This window comes from Mastigoproctus giganteus, chromosome 13, assembly GCF_048544385.1.
Source record: "Mastigoproctus giganteus isolate SK-2022 chromosome 13, ASM4854438v1, whole genome shotgun sequence".
NCBI classification, from domain to species: domain Eukaryota; kingdom Metazoa; phylum Arthropoda; class Arachnida; order Uropygi; family Thelyphonidae; genus Mastigoproctus; species Mastigoproctus giganteus.
Window position 1 is genome coordinate 143943893 of NC_143587.1, and position 25553 is coordinate 143969445.

The 25553-nt window shown below is 39.7% G+C and overlaps 1 protein-coding gene across 2 annotated transcripts in view; it reads left to right on the top strand.

Annotated features, from left to right (window-relative positions):
• Positions 1–25553, top strand: part of aux (cyclin-G-associated kinase) — a 703221-nt gene that overhangs the window by 84967 nt on the left and 592701 nt on the right. For both annotated transcript variants that reach the window (XM_090387776.1, XM_090387775.1), the window contains exon 3: positions 23786–23845. In XM_090387776.1, coding sequence (XP_090243902.1) covers positions 23786–23845 — 60 coding nt within the window. The remainder of the gene's footprint in view (positions 1–23785; positions 23846–25553) is intronic.

Genomic DNA, 25553 nt, shown 5'->3' on the forward strand with positions numbered 1-25553 from the left:
GAAGAGAATGATATGCACAATAAAGAAGCAAAAAGACCCAGACCAGAGGAGATATCAGGACCTACACCATGCTTCCTGATAATGCACTGAAATGGTGAGTGGATTATCTCTTCGGGTGATCTCTGAGTAGGATCTTATGGAAGTACAAGAGAAAGAAATCTGCTCTGAACTGAAGCTGCAAGAAGTGATAGCTGTAAAGAGAATATCCGTGAGTAGGGATGGGAATCTAGTACCCAACGGAAATCTCATCCTTAATTTAAACTCAATGTCGCTTAATTTCAGTACAGCTGGTACCTCCAATACTTCCCAGTAGGCCCCATATGTACCAAATCCATTACGATTCCCCTCGATGTGGGCACCTGTACGTGGTGAGGGGACCTCCCAGTGACGCTGCTGGACTTCCAGACTAGCATCACTGGGATCCAGCGCCCACAGCCCAGGTTCCAGGCTTACATCAATGGAATCCGGTGTGTTTGCCGTGCGCTGTGACCCGTGGAAATTCGGAAAGGGGGGATCCTGGTGGTTGAGGGGCCCAGCTTCAATACACCACTTTGGCCCCTGCTTCGACAAGACGGGTGGTCCTGGAAGGCCCGGCTAGGATCAATTGGCTAGTAGGCTCGCCTGCGAGGGTCAACCATGTCAATGCCACGCCCATACCCTCATGGTCCGAGGGACAGGATTCAGGCTGGTGGCGGTGCGGGTATAGTGTCTGGGTAGCCCTGGCGTCCCACTCCCAAGCGCATTTATTGCATGCCGGGTAGTGGGCGTCCCTTTGGGCTCCGTGGTGGGTGGGGAGCCCGGGCACTGAACAATTTAAAAACTATATGAATCCTGATAAACTTATTTCTTCAGGGGCCCCAACCCCATCCCTATCAGAAATCAATGAAAAAGATACAGATAGCATTATTGCTAAAAAGAGGCAGCGAACCGAATTACCATCAGGGCCTGTCCCAAGATTCTTAATCATGCATTCTACCAATGAAACACCGATTGGTAAAATGTCGCCCTTTTTTATTCAAAAAGGGTTAGACGGGTTAGCAGGTTCCCCCAAATCAGTTAAGAGGCTTCGTTCTGGAGACCTTTTAATTGAAACTAAAAATGACAGGCAATCAGAACATCTCCTCCGAGTAACATCAATCGGTGGAATACCCATAACAGTGACACCACATAGAACACTCAGTTCATCGAGAGGTGTCATTTCGGAGTGGGACCTTCTCGACGTAACCAAGCAGGAAATCTGCTCCGAATTAAAACCCCAGGAAGTTATTGCCGTCAAGAGAATTACTGCGCGAAGGGATGGAAAAATTGTTAAAACCAGGAGCGTTATCCTGACTTTTAACTCTCCTAAACCTCCTGACGAGATTAAAGCTGGATACATCAACTGTTCAGTGCGTCCATATGTTCCGAACCCTTTACGGTGTTTTAAATGCCAGAAGTATGGACATTCTCAAATGGCCTGCCATGGAGTCCTTGCATGCGCTCGATGCGGTGCAAAGGACCACGAAACAACAGCATGTTCAGCCGCAAAACCCACCTGTATTAACTGTGAAGGCGAACACCCGGCCTATTCATGAGCATGCCAGAGGTGGAAAGAAGAAAAAGAAATTCAACGGCTGAAGGCAGAGCTAAATATATCATACCAGGAGGCAAGGAAATCGGTCAAACCCCTGAATATCAACAGACCTACCTACGCCCAGAAGGTAGCAGGGAGATGTTCCGTCGGAACTCAGACGGACATGACCATTCCTCCAAAGGAGTCTTTCACTCCCATCGCGCGTTATCTCTTAAGTTCTCAAAAACCTGCACAGAAGGACCAATCAGCTGCCACTCCTATATCGGTACCTCCTAATGCTCCACAAGTAACAAAGTTAATTAGGAAAGAAAAGAATAAGAAAGGGGAAGTCTCCCCTACTACCCAAGTAAACATGGATGTCGAGCAGAAGGAGGTACCCGAAGATTCAATCTTGGAACTCTTTGCGGAGGAAGAAATTGACACGGGACAGCGTCCATTCTTCCCCAAAAAAAGATAAACCCAAGACTGATAAAAGTAAGCCCTCAGCACCTCGGAAGCCGCCTGATTACCCAAGTAAACATGGATGTCGAGCAGAAGGAGGTACCCGAAGATTCAATCTTGGAACTCTTTGCGGAGGAAGAAATGGACACAGGACAGTGTCCATTCTTCCCCAAAAAAGATAAACCCAAGACTGATAAAAGTAAGCCCTCAGCACCTCGGAAGCCGCCTGATGGACCCACCAAGCCAAAATAATGGCTAAATTCCTACAGTGGAATTGTCTTGGATTCCGGCGAAATACTGATGACATCAAGGCCCTCCTGCAAAAGCACGAGCCAGTTTGCTTTTGCTTTTGCTTGCAGGAGACTTACCTAAAGGCAAATGATGATCCCACAATGCATAACACCACCATTTTTCGTAAGGATAGAATTGCGGATGGTCCTGCTCATGGAGGAGTGGCTATCCTTGTGGGAAACCAGACCCCAGTTCAGCCCTTGCTAATTACAACTAGCATAGAAGCTGTTGCAATTCGCCTTACGGTGGGATTTTTATTAACCATCTGCTCTATCTATTTGCCACCTGGGACTGACAACTCCCAGGAAGACCTTGATGATCTTCTAACGCAGTTGTCTCCCCCTTTCTTACTTCTCGGGGATTTTAATGGACATAACACCCTGTGGGGGTAGTGCTAACATCAATGGAAGGGGACGAGTCATAGAGCATATGCTAAATGACAATGACCTTTCCTTCTAAATACTGAAACAAATACCTTCTTCCACATGCCTACCCGTACTTTTTCTGCCATTGATCTCTCTATCTGCTCCCCTTCTCTACTCCCTTCACTCACTTGGGAAGTGGAGGAGAATCCATACGGAAGTGATCACTTCCCTGTGATAACCTCGTTACACAGTGGGAGACCATGTCTTCCCTTCAGGTTACCGCGGTGGAAGATTGATCAGGCTGACTGGACTGCCTTCCAACATCAGGCAAATTTTGATCTTAGCACAGTCAGTCAAGAGCCTATCAATGATGCAGTTAAGTACATCACAGAAAATATTGTCCAAGCAGCTGCGAATACTGTTCCAAAAACATCTGCCCGGTTTCCACCATTTCCCAAACCTTGGTGGAATTCACAATGCACAGCAGCAAAAAAGGCTCAAAACCAAGCGTGGGGGATATTCCGCCGATATTCTACCACTGTTAATCTAATAGCCTTCAAGCGTTCACGAGCCAAAGCACGCTACATTCGCCATCAGAGTCAAAAGGAATCATGGATCCGTTTTACATCGTCTATTAACCAGGCTACCAACTCTAAGGTAGTCTGGGATAAAATCCGGAAAATGAAGGGAAAATATACATCCCACCCTTCTTCAATCCTAGATTATAATGGATGCGCTATTGCAGATCCAACTCAATAGCCAATGCTCTTGGGGAAACTTTCTCCAACATCTCTGCAGCATCTTCGTATTCCCCAGAGTTCCTGGTCCTGAAACATAAACTGGAAAAACAAGCACTTAATTTTAAGTCCGAGGGCCTCTATCCCTACAACAGGGCGTTCACTATAGAGGAACTGAAAACAGCCCTCACTCTTTACAAAGCAAGTGCTGTTGGACCAGATGGCATCCATTATGAAATGATTAAACATCTTTCACCAAAATCTATGGATTTGTCTGCTCCTTCTGTATAACAGAATCTTTATTGAAGGGCAGTTTCCGGACTCCTGGCGAAAGGCAATCGTTCTTGCCTTTCCTAAGCCAGGAAAGGATCCAAAAGTCACCACCAATTATCGTCCTATTGCTCTGACTAGCTGTCTGTGCAATATCCTGGAGAAATTGGTTAATTCTCGTTTAATATGGTATCTTGAAACAAATGACCTTCTCTCCAACATCCAGTGCGGCTTCCGAAGGAACCGGTCCACTTTGGACCATCTTATTAGATTGGAAGCATCCATCCGGAATGCTTTCCTAAAACGCGAACACTTGGTGTCGGTGTTCTTTGACATGGAGAAAGCGTATGACACAACTTGGAGATTTGGCATTTTAAAAGATTTACATAGCCTAGGCCTAAGAGGGCATCTGCCCTTTTTTATTCAAAACTTTTTAGCCAATCAATCATTCCAAGTTCGTGTGGGATCCTCACTCTCTCGCTCCTTTAGCCAAGAGGAGGGAGTACCACAAGGATCAGTATTAAGTGTCACGCTTTTTGCCATCGAAATAAATTCCATCACAGAACAACTTCCTCCAACTGTACACAATGCCCTCTGTGTTGATGACTTTAGCATTTTTTGCCAGTCGTGCAACGCGAGGGTTATTGAAAGACAACTGCAGAAAGCCATTGATAGTCTGAATTCCTGGGCACTTGCTAATGGCTTCAGGTTCTCGCCGGAAAAGACCGTTTGCGTACACTTTTGTCGCAAGCGTAATCTTCATCCTGAACCTGAATTAAGGCTTGGACAAAATGCTATTTCAGTAGCAGCGAACACAAAATTCTTGGGACTCATATTCGATAAAAAACTGACCTTTTTTAAATCATATTCGTCAACTCCGCACAAAGTGTACACGTGGGCTTAATATTCTCCGCTCACTCTCCTCTACATCTTGGGGAGCAGACCGATGGACCCTTCTTTGGCTTTACTGTGCACTTGTGCGATCCAAACTAGATTATGGGTCCCAGGTATATTCCTCAGCCAGAGACAGTGTCCTTTGATGGCTGGAACCTGTCCATCATCAGGCCCTACGTATTGCTACTGGAGCATATCGCACATCTCCAGTCCAGAGCTTATACGTCGAAGTAAACGAACCACCGTTATCGCTTCGACGTAAGCAGTTGTCTTTAAAGTATGCTTTAAAACTGAAATCCCTGCCAGATGATCCTACGTGGCCATTCGTTTTTGAGCCACAATGGGAAAATTTATACAATACTCGTAAGACTGCCAATCGTCCTTTTGGTATTCGTTTCCAAGAGCTACTCAAAGAACTTAATATCAAGGTAGACAAGGTTGCCCAAACATCAAAGCAACCCTTTCCACCCTGGCATGCTCGTGTCCCGGCATGCGACTTGTCGCTTAGAAAATGGGAAAAGTCGGACACTCCATCACGTGTCTACCTGCAGCTTCATTCAGCACACCGAACTGAATATTCCGACTTCGCGCCAGTCTACACAGACAGTTCGAAGTCAGAATCATATGTGGGATCTGCTGCTGTCTTTACAGACAGCACTATATCAGAGCAGATTCCCTCTGAATGCAGCATATTTACTGCAGAGCTGCACGCTGTAGAGTTAGCCTTGGATCACATTAGTAAATGCCAATACCAACGGTTCATTTTATATTCCGACTCTCTTAGCATGTTACAGGCTTTAATATCTGTGAGATATAATCCTCATCCAGTTCTGTCTAGCATTCAGCAGAAGATTCACGTTCTCCATTGATGCGAATATGATATCCGCTTCTGCTGGATTCCCAGCCACATTGGGATTAGGGGAAATGATTTGGCTGACGTCGCAGCCAAATCAGCAATTCCCAATAATAACCGCTGCCTGTTAGTCCCCTATACAGACTACAGGCAAATAGTACATCAAAAGATACATTCCCAATGGCAGGATTCGTGGAATAGACAGACTGCGAATAAATTATATCGTATAAAGCCTGTAATTGAACCAACCGTGGCAGTCTAGTCTGCGCAGGAATCGTAAGGAGGAAGTTGTTCTAGCTCATCTCCGCATAGGACACAGTCATCTTACACATTCTTTTCTGCTGAGGGCAGATGACTGTCCTATGTGCGAGCAATGCAACACCATTTTATCCGTTGAACATATTTTATGTGATTGTACCAGTTTTAGAAATGCTCGTTTTACCGCTTTTAATCATCTGACTGAGCCGTATACACTCAGTCAGATTTTATCTGACAATGACCATGTGTCTGCTATTTTTAGTTTTCTAAAATCAGTAAACCTTTTTACTAACATTTAAAAAATCTTATTGTTATTTACTGATATTTGTCTTTTACAATTTATACTTGTTTTTTTTACCCGACTTAGCGACCTAATTCTTTAGGTCACTGAAAGTTTTACTTTTTATAACAAGTTTTTGGCGCATTATAGCCTTAGTTGCTGATGCGCCAATAAAACCCTATCAACCAACCAACCAACCATTACGATTCTTCAAGTGTCAAAATATACAAATGGCCTGTCGTGATGCCTTTGCATGCACTTGTGATGTGGTGCCAAGGAACCTGAAATCATGAGAAGTTCAGCAATGAAACCTATATGCATCAACTACCGAGGAGAACACTCTACATACTCAAGAACATGCCGGTGGTGGAAGGAGGAAAGGAGATACAAAGGCCCAAGGCAGAGCTGAACATATCCTATCAGGAGGAAAGGAAAGCACTGAAGCCAATGAAATAAATAGCAATAAATCTATGTATGCTGAGAAAGTTGCACTGAAGCACTCCATTGAGACACAAACTGATAGGGGTATTTCCACAAGGGAGAGGACTCATTACTGCCATTGCACACTATTTATTGAGCTGTCACTCCAATATCAGTATCAGTATCCAATATTAGCTGCCACTCCAATGTCAGTACCTCCTAGTGCCCCACCACTACCAAAACCAAGTGGGAAAGGAAAGCCACAACTGGAAGAGCCAACAGCAACCCAAGTAAAAATGGATGTTGAAGTGAAGGAGGTACCAGATGACACAATCCTTAGAACTGTTCAGAGATGAGGAAGAAATAAACACAGGACAGTGTGTTTTCTTTCCAAAAAAAGAACAAATCGAGGACTGAGAAAACAAAGCCCAACAAATCGAAATAATGGCCAAATTTAAATTCTTACAATGGAATTACTGTAAATTCAATTGGAGTATTGATGACATCAAGGCACTCCTAACCTGTTTTTGCTAATTGGAGACATTTAAAAGCAAATGAGGACCCTTACTTGCATAACTGTTCAATTATCCACAGATCTGGGGATGGACCTGCCCACAGAAGAGTTGCCATTCTTGTGGCTAACCATACCCCTTTTTTTCTATGGCACTTACCACCAACTTAGAGGTAGTAGCAGTTGTATTACTGTAGGATTACTCTTAACTGTTTGCCCCATCTAAAATTGGCACACTATGGCCATAGATGCCAATGTGCCTAAAAAATCCCCAAACAAACAAACCCATCTAAATTAATAATCTCATTCAGCAGTTGCTGTCCCCGTTTCTATTACTAGGGGAGTTCATTGGTCATAATACTCTGTGGAGTAGTGCTGATATCAATGTATTCTAGGCTGTGGAAAATGCAATTCCCAAAACATTGATCTGGTTTCCACTAATTCCACTAGTTCCAAAACAGGAATACCTCTCATAGCGTGGTTAATTTGTGCCAAAAATATACCGCACTATGTGAAACCATGCTGATTGAGGTATTATTAGTATGTCATCATCATCATCATCAGCCATTTTCAATCCACTGCAGGATAAAGGCCTCTCCAGCAACTTTCCAGTTCCTTCTGTTTTGAGCACTGGCCATCCATTTACTACCCACAAACTCATGAATTTCATCTATTCATTTCCACCTTTGTCTTCCAGGTTTTCTTCTAGCTCCTCTTGGGTACCATTCTGTTATTTTCTTAGTCCATCTGTCATCATGTCTTCGAGCTATGTGTCCTGCCCAGGACCATTTTAGTTCTTTAGTTTTGATAAGAATGTCCTTTACTTGAGTTTGTTGCCTAATCCATGTGTTTCTCTTCTTATCTAGTAGTCTGATTCCCAATATAATTCGTTCCGTTCTTTGCTGTGTAGTTTTCAGCTTCTCTTCCATTCTTTTGGTGAGTGCCCAAGTTTCACTTCCATAAGTCATGGTGGGGAGTATACATTGGTTCATTATTTTACATTTCAGAGAAACTGGGATATTGCTCTTCAGTATGTGACTATATTTCCTGAATGCTATCCATCCAGAATTTATTCTTCTCTTGACTTCCAACCATTTATCATTATTACAGCTAATGACTTGTCCCAGATAAGTATATGACTCCACCTTTTCAATTACTGCGCCTTCAATCATTATATCCATTTCTGTGGCATACTTTTTCATCATTACTTTTGTTTTAGCCATATTCATCTTTATTCCAGAATTCTTACTAACTCTGCATAACTGATTCAGATTTTCCTCTAATTCTTTGGGATCTTTGCCTATGACCACAATGTCATCTGCAAATCGTAAATGGTTTAGGTACTCTCCATTCACATTGACTCCTTTCTGCAACCAGTCTAATCTTCTGAAAGCTTCCTCAAGGGCAGCAGTAAACAGCTTCGGAGATATTGTGTCTCCTTGTTGAACTCCTTTCTCGATTTTAAATTTCCTACTGTCTTTGTCTAGTCTAATAAACGAGGTATCATTCTCATATATTTTCTTCAAAATCATAATGTGTGTGGTATCTATGCCTTGTCTTTCCAGTGCCCGAAGCATTGCCTTATGCTGTATGGAGTCAAATGCCTCTTCATAATCCACAAATGCCAGGCATAATGGTGTTTTATATTCATTTGCTTTCTCCATTAGCTGTTATTACATGAAGGTGATCCATAGTTGAGAATCCTGTCCTAAAGCCAGCTTGCTCTTTCGGGTGATTCTCATCAAGTATTCTTTCTAATGTGTTAGTAATGACCCTTTCGAACAACTTGTAGATGTGGGATAACAAGCTAATTGCCGACTGGGCTAACCGAGTGGGTAAAGTACCTGCCCGGTAACCCAAAGGTCGCGGGTTCGATTCCCGCCTCAGGCTTGGATCAAAGTACTGCAAAAACCTTGGGAGGTGCAATATGGCCACAGAAGCCGATGCGCCAACAACTATCAAAAAAAAAAAAAAAAACAAGCTAATTGGTCTATAATTTCCAATTTCTGATTTATCTCCTTTCTTATGCAGCAAAACTATGATTGCATTATTCCACTGCTTAGGTGTCACACCTTTTTGAATGCACTTTGTGAAGAGCCTTGCCAGTTTTTGTGTTATGTCTCTTCCTCCCAATTTTAACAACTCTACAGTAACTTCATCTTCCCCTGGGGCTTTCTGATTCTTTATTTTCTTCAATGCATGTTCTACCTCATCAGGAAGAATATCGGGTATGTCGTATGTGTTGCTAATTTGCAATCCATTTTCCCACTGCTGGCATTATTCCCTCGCTCCTTGTATAGTTCTCTATAGTAGTCTTCTGCTATTTGAATTATGCCTTCTCTTCTGTTTATAAGTATATATTTTAATGTAATGCATTCCAACAATTTGATTATATGGGTCGAGTTGCAAAAATATATGGGTATTTGTTTACTATAAATTGATGCGCACAGAGTTCTTGCACAAAAAGAAAGTAAAATGATAAAAATGAAAAATACTAGTAAGTACATGACTTTCATCAACCGGTGAAATACCACCACTTTGCTTATTGGAGGCTTGAAGTGGTGAAACCCATGTTTAGTCTCTAGAGCAAAGTTTCCGGCATCCCCCATACTTGTCCTTCAACCCATGCACGGTACTAAGTACTGTAGGTTTTGATAGCTTTCGTGTTTGGGGTTTTCATTAAAAAAAAAAAGTACAGTACAAATGATTTTTTTTGCAGTATGTACATACCAAAAGATTATCAGTGAAGTATGTACTGTATTTTTATTTTGAAAAAAATAACTGATCAGCTTAGTTTGCACAGTTTTTTCTTCTTTTTATCTGCATACATCTCTTTATAACATTGAATATTATTTTGCAATGCCTGCCTTACTTTCATTCCTCGTTGATGTTTGGTTCTACTAGAACACTCAGCGCCATTACATTTCTTCTTTCCACTCATATTTGTGTATAAAGGTATAACATTTTAAAAAAATAATCTTTAATAAAAAACAGAACGAAAAATATTTGTACAGCTTATGCACAGTCAATGACCTCACCGCTCGGATTATATACGGACTCTGCTAGCAGAGTCCATGTATAATGGGAGTTGTGACAACAGTCAGCGTGGCCTTGAATCCATAACACATTGGCCTACGTGCTGGCATTATAATACATACATACATATCAAATGTATTGGTGCGTAACGCAATTAATTTTTTTCAATTTGTAAACCGCGCTGTTTGAAACCGTGCTATGCGAGGTATTCCTGTAATTCCCTACAATTCTAAGTTCCAAAACTTAGAATGCACAACAGCAAGAAAGGCTTAAAACAAGGCATGGAGGATATTTTATTGTTATCCCACCACAGATAATCTGATAGCCTTCAAATGCGCAGGCACCAAAGCACATTATTGTTAGATGTCAAAGTTAGAAGTAATCTTGGATCCACTTCACATCTTCTATCACCTAAGCACGTCTGGGATAAAGTCCGGAATATGAAGGGCAGATACGCATTTACACTAAATCGATTCTAGAACATAATGGATATGAAATTGCAGAGCCACCTGTATTTGTGAACATTCTAGGGGTGACATTTGCTAAAGTGTCTAAAGAAAAAACATCTTATCCCTTGAATTTCTGGCCCTCAAAGAAAAATCTGAAAGGCAGCATTTCAAGTTGTCTTCAAATAACTGTGAGGCTTATAATCAACATGTTACAGATGATGACAACAGGAAATGAGAGTATCACTATCCCAGGCTAGTGTCTGGCCAGATGATATCCGTTATGAGATGATTAAACACCTTTCATCTGAGTCTGTGGATCGACTGTTCTGTCTGTACAACAAAATTTATTTTGAAGACCAATTTCTGGACTCCTGGCATAAGGTAATTGTGCTCGTCTTCTCAAAGCTAGGAAATGATCAAAATTTTCCAAATAATTATCACTTGATTGCTCTGAGAAGCTGTTTGTACATGGTCCTGGCTAAATAGCCAAGGAAAATGCCCTTTCCAAAGTACAGTGTGACTTCCAAAGGAACAGGTTGACACTCAACCAGTTAAGACTGGAAACATCTATTTGAGGTGCTTTCCTCAAACACGAGCACGAGGTGTTGATTTTCTTCGATACGGAAATAGCACATCACAAGGATTGGAGATTTGGAATCTTAAAAGAGATATATATTAAAGATTTTTTACTGAACCACTCATTCCAAGTTCATGTTGGGTCCATTTTCTCTTGATCTTTTTGCCAAGAGGAGAGAGTCTTCCCCCCAAGGGTCAGGTCTAAGTGTTACGATTTTTGCTATCAAAGTTAATTCTTTTACTGAACAACTTTGTCCAACTGTAAATGGTGTCCTCTTCATTGATGACTTCAGCATCTTTTTACAGTCATGCAACATGAGGGTTACCTAAATACAGTTGTAGCACACCATTGACCATGTCAACTCTTGGCTAATGGTTTCAGGTTCTCTCCTAATAAGACAATTTGCATATACTTTTGTCGTATACGAACCTTCACCCTGAACAGAGTATTCAATAATAAGTTGACATTCCTGCTACATATCCATCAATTATAGTCAAAATGCACAAGGAGACTGAACCTCTTATGTGCCATCTCCTCCAATACTTGGGGAACAGATCACTATATTTTACTTCGCCTCTATCATGCACTTGTCCTATATAAATTCGATTATAGGTCCCAAGTGTACACACCTGTTAGAAACAGCGTACTCTGATAGCTAGTCCCAGTTCACCATCGTGCTATTTGCATTGCTCCTGGAGCATTCCAAACATCCCCTGTCTACAGTTTATACGTTGTAGCAACTGAATTTCTACTGTCACCCCAACGAAAGCAATTTTCACTAAAATATACTTTTAAACTGAAATCCCTGCCAGACAACCCTATCTTCACATCTGTTTTTAAGCCACGATGGGAAAATCTCTATAACACCAGTCAGACTGCCAACTGTCCTTTCGGTATTTGAGTCCAAGGGCTGCTCAGAGAGCTTAATTTCAGGGTAGACAGTGTCGCCCAGGCAACCCTTTTCTACCTGGTATGGTCATTATCCATAATGAAACTTCTCCATTAACAATGGGGGAAAGGCCAGTATTTCACCACCAGTCTGCAACTCTATCCTGCCTATTGATTACTTATTCTGATTTCCTGTCTATCTTCACTAATAAAAACATCCTTCGGTTCATATTCTTCCAGAATCTTCTTTAACGTGTTGTTCCTCCAACTGTTGCAATCTTCTTCGATTACATTAACACTTTTCTCCACAAATAACCTTCTCCACAATTCTGTGATGCTTCTTAAATTGATCTAACCATCCAGTGCTCGCATTAAATATTGTATATCCAAGTGACTGTGCAAATTTCAAAGCTTATTGCTTAATTATTGGACCTGATATTAGCATTAGTAGAGGCACATGATGCAAGAAAGAAAGCTTATACATCATCAGCCAAAAAAAAAAAAAAAAAAAAAGCCCTTCCCATTTCACTGATCCATTTATTCCAAATGTTTGTCTAGTTCTGCCTTAAATTTATTTAAGCTATCACTTCCACAACAACAGATGGAAGTTTGTTCCAGCAATCAACTACCTGCTGGCTAAAGGCAAACTTTTGCACATCTATTCTACAACTATCTTTCCTCAGTTTGAATCTATTCCCCCTCATCTTTGTAATCTAAGCAAGAGGAAGGCATTAAGCCTGCTCAATCCATTCAAGGCATTATACACCTCAATCAAATCGCCTTGCAGGTTCATAGTCTCCAGAAGCTGCAATTTGCATAACTTAAGCCTTCCTTTTTTTTTTTTTTTTTTTTGGCTGATGCTGCATAAGCTCATACACTTGCTTTCTTGCATCACACGCCACTACTACTACTACTACTACTAATTTCTTCATAAGAGACCCCTTGTTCCCGTCACCAGTCTTGTTGCCCTTCTCTGTACTCGTTCTAGCAACTCTAAATCCTTCCTAAAATGAGGCTTCCAGACCTCTATGCAGTACTCAAGGTGTGGCCTGACCATTGCCTTATACAAGGGGATAAACACCTCCTTATCCCTGCTTGCAATATTCCTGTATATCATTGACAAGACCCCGTGACCTACTCTGGCAGCCTGTCTGCACTGCTCAGAAAACCATATCTGACTGCACAATTACCCCACGGTCTCTTTCATTCTCCACTATCCTGAGTGTAACACCACATAGTTGGTACATTTCTCTGGGGTTTACTGGCACCCGTATGCAGTACTTTGCATTTGTCAATGTTAAACTTCAGTTTCCACTTCTCAGCCAATTTACCCAACTTTTCCAGATCCTGTTGCAGCAGCATACTGTCATTACTGATATTGGTATATTCTTTTCACATATAATTTCATTTGCACCCATTTTAGAACAGTTTTATCAACATCTTCCTATATACACAACTTAATTAGCTTCATGTCTGCTCCTCCTTCAGTTGTCTTTAAAATTGATTCTCGATTTTTTAAAATCGTAGATAAACTGCTTGCTGTTATGCTGTATTTCTCTACAATATCTTTTTTCTTAAAACCCTGGTCAATATCATGAAGAATCTTGACTTTATCATTAATACTTACACTTTCTCTTCGACATTGTTTCCGCAAATGTAAAAATTACTTGACTGCAGCTCTTGCCGATACATACACAGTATCTATATAATATTGGTGTAAACACACCATAGACAACTCTTAAACAAAGTTTGTTTAAGAGTTGTCTATGGTGTGTTTACACCAATATTATATAGATTATTATACTCTTAAAAATATGATGCCTTGTTGCATTTAATTTTACTTAAATACACCGTATTGTGCTGCAAACTTTGCTGCACTGGCCATGTGTAGTGAATTGTTAGTACCGCCTACTCAATGACATTCGCTTGTCAATTCAACAGTATCATGTGACTTTTCATATCAATTACTTTGAAAAAATATACGACTTTGTGAATTTTTCTTATTCTGCTTTCATTCATATATACATGAAAGAAAATTTATGGTTAATGTATGCTGTATGTTACTTTTCAAAAAAAACGAGCATATAGCCTATGTTGATTGATGACATATTGTTCTAAAAGAACAAAATTTTTAAAAAAATCATGAAAATAATCTACTGGAGTCCAGTTAGATGAAAACGTACATATACAAAAACTATCATATAATGATTGACTGGAAGGTCACATGGTACGTTTGAGGTAAGAAACAAATGTCACTCAGTAAGCTTTACTAAAAACCGATTATTGAAGCATTCTGTATTGCCACCACATCGCACTAAAGGTTTACAACAGTGAATTTCTTTTCCCCTTAACCAACATCAATTTACAAATCTACCCTGTTTATTGCAAAGTTCATGACCACTTTTAAGAAAACCCATTTGATTTTATAACTGTAACGAAAATGAAACAATGACCCTCCTACGGGTGTCAATGGCCATAAGCGTTCACTAAAAGGATGATTAATTTCAGATGCTAATGAGCAATTTCGGAGGGAAGGAAGCCATACATTTGAGCGGCTGTTTAGCAGTAAATGCTTGAAAATCTTCAAAAATGCTTTTGCTAATTTTTTAAAAATTTGTTATAGAGAGACCAACACTTTGCTATATGCGGTTAATTTTACATGTAATTTTTTTTCGAGGTGCAATGTTTTGAGAAAAAATTCGTAATATAGAGAAATTTGTTAAATAGAAGTTCTTAATAGAGAAGTTCCATTATATATGCTCTTATAAACTCATTTTACTTGTCTCTCCACAGGATTAGGTGCAGTTTGGCCATAGTAGCTCTTGTGCCAAAAAACCACCACCACCACCAACAACAACATTATTCTGAACCCAATAAGATGTTATATAAGTGTAAGAAATTAGGACATTATCAAACAGTCTGTCGAGGTGGCTCAGTGTGTTCTAACTGTGGATCAAAATAGTATACCCAAGCTGGCTGTGATGCCCAGTCTTCACTTTGAACCAGTTGTAAAGGCAGTCACCCAGACTTCTCCAAAAATTGTTATAACAGTGGAAATAAGAGGAAAAAATCCAGAAATACAAGATGGAAAAGAATTCTCATTTCCAGAAGCAAGAAAGGAATTACAACTACAGATACCTAGATGTATACGTGCCAAAGCCTCTAAAAAATTTTGTTCAGTATCAGTCCAGACTGATACATCAGTTTCACCAAGCATCTCTACTTCTGAATTTACCCAATCTTTGCTCTCTTCTATACTTCAATCTTCAGAGCAACAGATTTCAAGCAGAGCTAAAACATACCACTCACAATACCACCTGCTGCCCATTCAACTCCTGTAAGAACCCAAGCAGAGAACTCATTTCATCCTCTGGAGATCCATCCAGAGGAGAAAATAGACAAGATCTATTTTCCCAAAAAAAGAAATAAAATTTAAATTGACCATGTTAAACAGATTTTCAAAAAGCAGACAGACTCAGCTTCTTCATCTAAATGAAACAGTGATCCCCCAATCATCCTTGTACAATTCATAAACTTGAATATCTTATTCTGCAGTTGCCAGTCCTGTTCTGTTTATTGGTATCTTCAATGGATACCATCAATTGTGGGGTTTGCCCAGTGCAGATGGACAAGGACAACTCACTGAAATGCTCAAAATCTAACCATCCTAAATACTGGTTCACCAACTTACATCCATCTCTCAACAGAAATAGTCTTTGCAGTAGATATCTCTGTCTGCTCTCTGATTGTCTTTTCTAGTATTGAGTGGACAGCTCTTGATGATCTGCTCAACAGTAACCATTACCCATTAATCTGTAAAATTCAAACATCACACTCCATAATTTCAGAAAACTGCATAAAATGAAAATTTTCCAAGGCAGATTGGGCAAATGATACACTGCTCGTGTATCATTTGGTAATCAGATCGCCGAATCTCGTCCAGTTGACACAGTTTCCAAATGTATTCCGAAACAAATTCTAGCAGCTGCATCTATTGCCATCTCACAATCACAGTCAAATGTCTGTAGACTCAAATTATTGGTGGAACAGGTGGAATTGTAAGGGTGTCAAAAAAGGAAAACACCGAGCATGTAATGTATTCTGCAAACATTCTACTACCAGTAATCTTAAATATTATAACAGACTCAGAGCCAAGGCCTGCTACATCAAGAAGAAAGCTAAAAGAGACTCTTGGATCCTATTTGCAACTTTAGTTAATAAAAATACTGATGTAAGAATAGTATGAAAAAAAAAAAAAAAAGTACATAAATAGAAAATTTCCTCCATTATCCTCTCCAATTTTCAACTGGAATGGACAGGAGCTGTCTACTCCTGCAGATTTTGCGAATGCTCTAGGGTTCTTATTCTTACAGTTGTCTGCCTCTATCACATATGATGTGACATTTCAGAAGATTAAAGCTTCAGCCTAAAAATCCCAACTGAACTTCAAAACAACATCTTCTTTACCACACAATCATCTACTTACTGTACTCAAACTTCAAGAAGTGCTGCTGGACCCAACGGAATATTAGCATTAGCATTAGTAGAGGCATATGATGCAAGAAAGCAAGCTTATTCAGCATCAGCCAAAAAAAAAAAAAAAAAACACACCACTCCCATTTCACCCCTCCGTTCGTTCGAAATACCTGTCCAGTTGAGCTTTAAATTTGTTTAGGCTATCAACTTCAACAACAAGTGATGGAAGTCGGTTCCACCAACCAACCACCCGCTGGCCAAAGGCAAATTTCCGCACATTCCATCCGACATCCGTCCTTCCTCAATTTGAATTTATGCCCTCTGAGGTGATTATTCTGAGCAAGATGAAGAATCCCATTGGCATTGAGCATGCTCAAACCATTCAAAGCCTTATACACCTCTATCAGATCACCTCGCCGGTGCCTAGTCTCCAGACTCTGTAATTTGCAAAACTTAAGCCTTTCTTCGTAAGAGCAACCCTTTGTTCCATTCACTAATCTTGTTGCCCTTCTCTGTACCCGTTCCAGCAGCTCTACATCCTTCTTGAAATGAGGCCTCCAGACCTGTATACAGTACTCAAGATGTGGCCTAACCAATGCCCTATACAAGGGAATAATCACCTCCTTATCCCTGCTAGAAAAATTCCTGTATATCATTGACAAGACACCATGAGCTACTCTTGCAGCTCGTCTGCACTGCTCAGAGAACTTCATATCTGCCTGCACAATTACCCCCAGGTCCTTTTCATTCTCCACCACTGTCAGTGTAGTACCGCAGAGTTGATACGTTGCTCTGGGGTTACTGTTTCCCATATGTAGTACTTTACATTTGTCAATGTTAAACTTCATTTGCCACCTCTCAGCCCATCTGTTCTACCTTTCCAGATCCTGTTGCAGCAGCATAGCGTCAGTAGTGTCCTTAACAACCCTGCCAACCTTTGTATCATCTGCAAACTTGAACATTAAACTTGATATCCCATCATCAATATCATTCATAAACACCGAAAACAACAACGGACCCAACACTGAACCCTGAGGAACTCCACTAATAACATTAGTCCACGTTGAGCAGTGTCCATTGATTACCACTCTCTGTCTTCTGCCACTCAACCATCCCCTTATCCATAGCACCAATTTGCCTCCAATGCCACACTGCTCCAATTTGTGCAGCACTCTTCCATGTGCAACAGTATCAAAAGCCTTTCTAAGATCCAAATATATAATATCAAAGTTATTCCCTGCATCCAGTTCTTTTGTGACTACATCATAGTATCCAATCAAATTGGTCAGGCAAGACCTTCCCTTAACAAAACCATGCTGCGTCTGAGCTATAACTGAATTCTTGTCTAGATGATCCTGCAGTGCTTCTTTAACCAGTGCCTCCATTAATTTACCTGGAACAGAAGTTAAACTAACAGGTCTATAATTACTTGTGTCAGCCTTTGATCCCCCTTTGTGAATTGGGGTTACATTTGCACATCTCCAGTCTATGGGTACCTCCCCTGAGTCCAAAGAAGCTCTCATAATTATGGCTAGGGGTTTGCTTACTTCCTTTGCTGCCTCCTTTAATATAACTGGATAGATCCCATCCACCCCAGGTGCCTTTTTTATGTTTATCCTCAACAATCTCTCCTCCACTTTCCTCTCAGTTATTACAAAATCATCCAGCTCACTGCCAATGTTTACTTTACCTACATCATTCTCCTTCCTGAATAACTCCTCATGCGTGAATGTAGATGCAAAACACTCGTTTAGATTGTTAGCCACCTGAGCAGGATCCTCAACTGTTGAACCATCAATATCCAGTGGACCAATCTGATTCATCCCTTTCCTTCTTGAGTTTAAATATGTAAAGAACTCTTTTCTGTTTTTCTTTGCATCCTTTGCCAAGGATTTTTCGTAGTCTGCCTTTGCCTGCCTAATCTCCTTTGTGACTTGGTTACAGACCAACTTATATCTATCATAGGCTTCCATGTCACCCATTAATTTGTATGTATCCCATGCATTTTTCTTCTGTGCCACATGTCTCATTAGTTCATCTGACAACCATTTAGGCCTAAACCTTGAACAATATTTCTTAGTTGGTATGTAAAGCCTGGTAGCCTCCAAGATTAGTTCCTTGAATGCTTCCCATTTTGAGTTTGCTGTTGGTAACATCACCAGTTGGTCCCACTGTATAGAATTTAAATACTGTCTCAGACCATCATAGTCGCCTTTACGAAAACAAAAACCCTTCCCTTTACCTCTGATGGTAGTTACCTCCTTGAGTAAATTCCACTTCAACACACTGTGATCACTGCCACCTAGTGGTTCATTTATCTGAAGATTCTTAATGCATGAAGAATCACTACTGATAATCAGATCAAGAGTATTGCTCCCTCTTGTTGCCTCACGAACATGCTGATGTAGAAAACAATCATCCAATATATCCGCAAAAGCCTTGCTAGTGTGCGAGTGACCAACCCACAAATTCCAGTCAATATCTGGGAAATTAAAATCCCCCATTATAAGACTCTCTGATTTACTGGCCCACTCTATTTCCCTGTACAATATCTTATTATACTCATCAGAGTCATTAGGCCTATAGTACACTCCTACTCTCAATTTTGATTTCCCTATGCTTATGTCACACCAAACTGACTCGATACTGCCCTGTCCATCGATGTCGACTGGCTTCACTTCCTTGGACTTTGTGTTTCTTAACTAATAGCATAACCCCTCCTCCCCTCCTGTCCTGTCTATCCTTTCTATACACATTGTATTCCCCAAATTCCAGTTCTGCATTACTTATATCTGTATGACACCACGTCTCTGATATCCCAACAATATCTGCCTTTGATGTTTTGAGCAATACCTCAAATTCATCAAATTTATTTACCAAACTCCAAGCATTGGTGTACACGCAGGTATACATGCACCTGTTTCTATTCTTAGCTACCCTAACACAACCCATGTGTTTACTTGTACCGCAATGACTCCCAGCAGTCTCTGAAATATCCTGAATCTTGTTTTTCAGGCTTCTGCTCATTTCAATAGAAGCAGTGCAAGAATCTCTTTCACCTCTGCCAGTGGCTACTGTTAATCTATTCGTCTTTGTATCCCCCCAAGCTAGCAGTTTTCCGACCCACCTAACACTGCCTCGACAGCATCAGCAAAAATTCTTGCACCCTTTCTATTTAAGTGTATCCCATCCCTGTAGAAGCAACTCTCCTGTTAACAAGTACAGTCCAGGCCGAAAAAAATTCTACCCCTTGAGCCTTGCACAATCCCTCCAGGGCCGAATTGATCGACAAGGCTCTCATCATATACTCCCTCCTATCGTGTCTGGGCAGAATTGCAGACACTTTCAAATTCAACCCTAATTCACGGCTTTTTTTCAACAGTGACCTGTACTTGCTAAGTAATTCCGCCGGTCTCCTACTCTTAATATCATTAGTGCCAACGTGTACAACTATATCACCTTTTGTGCCCTTAAAAGATGATATCCGCTCTACAATGTCATCAACCTTTGCCCCTGGCAGACATACCCTGGTCCTATTCCACCTATCCTTTTTACAAAGCATGTTCCCCGTTTCCCTGACAATAGAGTCACCAACAACTACTAGTTCCTGTGGGACCAGCGCATTCTGCTTAGGGGGCTGCCTCTGTGTTGCCTGATGACCAAGTGCAAGCTCTGGCGTTGATGTGGGCAGCTGAGAGCTTGATGGGCCCCTCAATTTATTTCCTTCGAGGGCATCCACCCTGTCCTTCAAGCTCTCATAAAGGCCCATAACAACGCTGAGTTGTCGCCTGATTTCCTTGCACTCCTTACATCGTGCACACACAAAGACATCCCCCTTGGCAGCATCATGTCCCGTACCCGACTACTCCGCAAACATCAAGCAAACAGTGCATTTTAAAAGACTGTGATTCAGAGGGCAACTGCCCCCCTCAGTTCTCCCCTGAACCACAGCACTCCCATTAGCTTGAGCCTTTTGCTTTGCTGGTCTGGTCAGAGTCATGATTCCGATTTAATTCAATAAAATTTCAAAACAAAAATTAAATCCTTAAGTTATATCCCAAAACAGTTATGTTATATATTTTTTTTCGGTATCTAATGTTTTCTACGAGTTCCCTTTATACAACTTCCGTATCACGTGTACCACTATAGTTATGTATTAATTATTTGTTACGATTAAGTCGTTATATATATTTATAGAGTTAAAAATACAATTTAACTGACAATAAAGTTTATCAAGATTAATAGATTTACTGATTAATTGACAATATTATATTATGCACTATACTACACTAAGCTTATGCTATCGTGTAAAAATGGCGGGAGTTCACGAACGGTATTTCTACGGACTCGTAAGTATTGATTAGCTTCCAAATCTCGCTATCTCAATTTAGAATAAACTAAGGATCCTGACTAGGTCTATAATCTACTTATAGAAGATAATTTGATATAACAATTGGTTAATAAATCGACTAAATTTGGTTAAAAAAAAAAAAGACCTCTCGTTCAATTTGTAACACGTGGATTTGATACCGTTACCGATACTAAGTAATACCTACAAAATCTCTGTCTAAGTTAAACTTTAAACTAAGTATCGTAACTAGGAATATAAAGCTACTCTAGAAAATAAGTTAATATGACAATTTAAGCCAATAAATCAGAAAATAAATCAGGAAAAACTTCTCTGTTCCAAGAGCTTCAAGGAGCTTCGGCCGCACAAGCTAACCTCGCACCCAGACTCCCAATATTGGATATATTATGTAATGCTTCAACACTTAGTCAACAAATCACTAACCCTGCTGCTGACCTACAATCTATCTTCATTGAACATTCATTCCTCACTTGCTGGCACAACTTCTATGTACTGGCAGTTCCCACGCCAGGGAAAGATCACTCTATCCCTCAAACCTGTAGACCTATTTCTCTTACCAGATTCTTGAGTAAGGATGCTTACACGTAGAATGCAGGTAGCTGCTTACCAGAAACCAGTTGTGACATAAAGCGGAAGCTTCTTACTTGCTATAAACACACAGAAAGCAGTTAACCAGTGCAACGTTTCGGTATGAACACACAGAAAGCAGTGTGTTCTATGTTTAAGCACCCTAATTGTGCTTTCACATAGAATGCACGTAACCTCTTACCTCGAACCAGCAGCGACATGCAGGTGAAGCTTCTCACTGGCTATGAACGCAATAGAAAGCAGTTGACCAGTGAAAAACTTTACCTTATCGCATACCAAGAAGTTGCAATGGTCAACTGCTTTCTATGTGTTCATAGTAAGTGAGAAGGTTTTGCTTTATGTTGCTGCTGGTTTCCGGTAAGCAGATACAGGAAACCAGCAATATAAATTTTTCCCTAGAAAAATTTATATATCACTGACTGACATGGTATCTTGATTCCAAAAAGCTAATCTCTGATAACCAATATGGTTTCAGGAGTGAATATATAAAAAAAAATAAATTTTCTGTTTATACTCCAGGACGACCAAACGGTCAGAGGAGTTTTTACAAGATACACAGAATACAAGAAACACCACCGTATTCAGCAGTCACGGGACTGAACCCCGGTCACTTTAGGCACGTGTACTTATGCACCCGCGCGCCTGACCACTAGGCTACGGCCTGAAACAAGCATCTTGTTATGGGATACCTTGACACAGAGAAGGCCTTTAACATTATTTGGCATTTTGATATCTTGAAAGGCCTTCATTCCCTTGACCTGAGAGGCCACTTACCATATTTCATACAAAACTTCCCTCATCATAGATCTTTTCAAGTTCACTATTGGCAATTCCCCTGGCAAATCTATATACAAGAGGATGGAATCTCACAAGGCTGGGTCTCAGTGCTATCTTTTGCAATAAGAATAAATCATATAGCCAAACATATTCCCAACCCTGTAAACTCATACCTCTATGGTGCTGATCTGACTGTTTCTTGCAGTTCACAGAATGTGAACTTCATTGAAGGGCAACTACAAATCTCACTTAATATTATTGAGCAGAATTGGTACCGACTCTGTCATTAGAAATCTAGTGTCATTCACTTTTGTAACAAATGAAAGATGCATCCTGACCCAGAGCTACACTTAATAAATAATCCTGTCTCAGTTATGAATATCATTTGCCTCCTTGGCCTGATTTTTTCAATTCCTACTATTAGTTCACACTCTCCCTATATATATTTATATATCTTGTTCAAATTTTCAATCGTTAATAAAATACTTTTTATTCATCCACTCAAGTTCAAATAAATTTTTTTAAACTTGTAGTGGATGACACTTGATGTTAATACAGTTTTTTCAAATATTAATTCATTAGTTAAATTTAATTAATTAATTTTAGTTTTATATGGGAGAAAAAAATTTCTCTTATATAAGATATTTAGCAGGATATAAATTTAGGAATAAAATTGAAATCAACAGGCAGTAGCTCAATCGGTAAAATGCAAGGATTTCAGTATTTTTCACGTGAAGGTGAAGAATGCGAGTTCAGTTCTTGCGAAAATCAATAATTTTTTGATAAATTTTTGTTATTCATCCACTCAAGTTCAAATACATTTTTTTAAACTTGTAGTGGATGACACTTGATGTTAATACAGTTTTTTCAAATATTAATTCATTAATTAAATTTAATTAATTAATTTTAGTTTTATATGGGAGAAAAAAATTTCTCTTATATAAGATATTTAGCAGGATATAAATACCGTCAGTGGCGAAGCGTGTAGATCGCTGGAAAAAAATTTCTTTTTCAGATTCTTTTTTCATTCTGGGTTCTAGTCTGAGTCAAGGAGGGAACAAAATGGAAAATGAAACATGTGAATAAAAATAATAGTCCAACACCATATATAGAAAGGAAAATGGAAAATTGCAAGGAAATTCGCTTTCTATTTTGCCACTTAATATTGTGATTCTGTCATATGTATATACATATTTATATTAATTGTAATTATTTAATAAAAATTAACTAAAATAAAATTTTTCTTTGTTGACCTAAGTAGGAATTGACTTTAAAAAATTTTTTTTTATATTACTTGTTCATAGTAAGTTGAATTTCTTAGAATATGTCAAACATCTACAACTACTTGCCAGAAAAAAGTTAATATACTCAGCTGTTTCTTCTACATCATGGGGTGCAGACCTCTACGCCTTACTTCACTTGTATAGAACTCTAATTAGGTCTCGTATTGATTATGGTGCCTTGGTATATGACTCTACTACGGAGAGAATGCTAGCACACCTTGCTCCTATTCAACATTTAACCCTGAGGATTGTTATAGGCACTTGTAAAACATGTATTAATGCCAGTTGTAATTGTTTTATATGAAGTATTTACTTTCAAGTGCATTTTTTCCATATATTTATTAATAATAATTAAATAATGTAAATAAACTCCTCAAAATTAATAAATTGTCTGTGACTTTAATTTAAAAACAAAACAAAACATGTAAGTATGTTTTGTAATCTTTCAGAGGCTGCTGGCAGCTGACAGTGAAACAAGTAAAAGCATATTACAAGAAATTTCCTTCCTTGTATCCTTTGTTTTTTTCAATTATTCTCTTCTTTCTGAATAAAATATGCTGTATTGAGTAATTTAATTCATATTGTACTGATAAATAGCATTAGCATTAATAGAAGCATATGATACAAGGAAGCAAGCTTATAAAGCATCAGCCAAAAAAAAAAAAAAAAACGAAAACCTTCCCATTTCAACCATCCATTCGCTCTAAATGTTTGTCTAGTTCTGCCTTGAATTTATTTAAGCTGTCAACTTCTACAACAACAGATGGAAGTTTCTTTCAGCAATCAACCACCCACCCGCTGGCTAAAGGTGAATTTCCACACATCTGTTCTACAACTATCTTTCCTCAATTTGAATCTTATGTCCCCTCAGGCAATTAATCTGTGTACAGGTCTGGAGGCCTCATTTTAGGAAGGATGTAGAGTTGCTAGAACGAGTACAAAGAATGGCAACAAGATTGGTGAGGGGAACAAAAGGGTGCTCTTACCAAGAAAGGCTTAAGTTCTGCAAATTGCAGAACCTGGAGAGTAGGCACTTGCGAGGTGATCTGATTGAGGTGTATAAGGTCTTGAATGGGTTGAGCAAGCTGAATGCTGATAGGATTCTTCCTCTTGCTAAGATTAAGAACCTAAGGGGGCTTAGATTCAAATTGAGGAAAGATGGTTGTAGAATAGATGTGCGGAAATTTGCCTTTAGCCATCGAGTGGTTTATTGGTGGAACAGACTTCCATCTTTTCTTGTGAAGTTGATAGCCTAAATAAATTTAAGGCTGAGCTGGACAGGCATTTGGAACGAATGGAGGGGTGAAATGCAAGTTTTTTTTTTTGTTTTTGTTTTTTTTTTTGTTGATGCTGCATAAGCTTGCTTTCTTGCATCATATGCATCTATTAATGCTAATCTGAGCAAGAGGAACAATCCCATCAGCATTGAGCATGCTCAAACCATTCAAAGCCTCATACACCTCAATCAGATCATCTCCCAGGTGCCTAGCCTCCAGACGACACTCTAATTTGCAATATTTAAGCCTGTCTTCATAAGAGCAACTCTTTGTTATCCTTTGTTATAACAATTTTGTTATCCTTCGCTGTACTTGTTACAGCAGCTCTACATCCTTCCTAAATTGACTCCTCCAGATCTGTATACAGTACTCAATGTGTGGCCTTACCATTGCCTTATACAAAAGGATAATCACCTCCTATTCCTGCTAGAAAAATTCCTGTATATCATCGACAAGACACCATGAGTACTCTTGCAGACTGTCTGCACTGCTCATAAAAATTCATATCTTATTGCACAATTACCCCCGGTCCTTTTCATTCTCTACCACCATGAGGGTAGTACCACACAGTTGATACGTTACTTTGGGTTTACTGCTACCTGCATGCAGTACTTTACATTTGCCATAAACTTCAGTTGCCACCTCTCAACCAATCTACTCTGGGGTTACTGCTACCCATATGCTGTACTTTACATTAGTCAAAATAAACAGGAAATGTTAAACTTCAGTTGCCACTTCTTAACCCATCTTCTCTACTTTTCTAGATCACGTTGCAGTAGCATACTGTCATTAGTGTCATTAACAACCATGCCAACCTTTGTATCGTTTGCAAACTTTGACATTAAGCTTAATATACCTTCATCAATATCATTAATAAATTCAGAAAACAACAATGGACCCAACACTGAACCCTGGGGTTCAGTGTTGGGTCCATGCACCA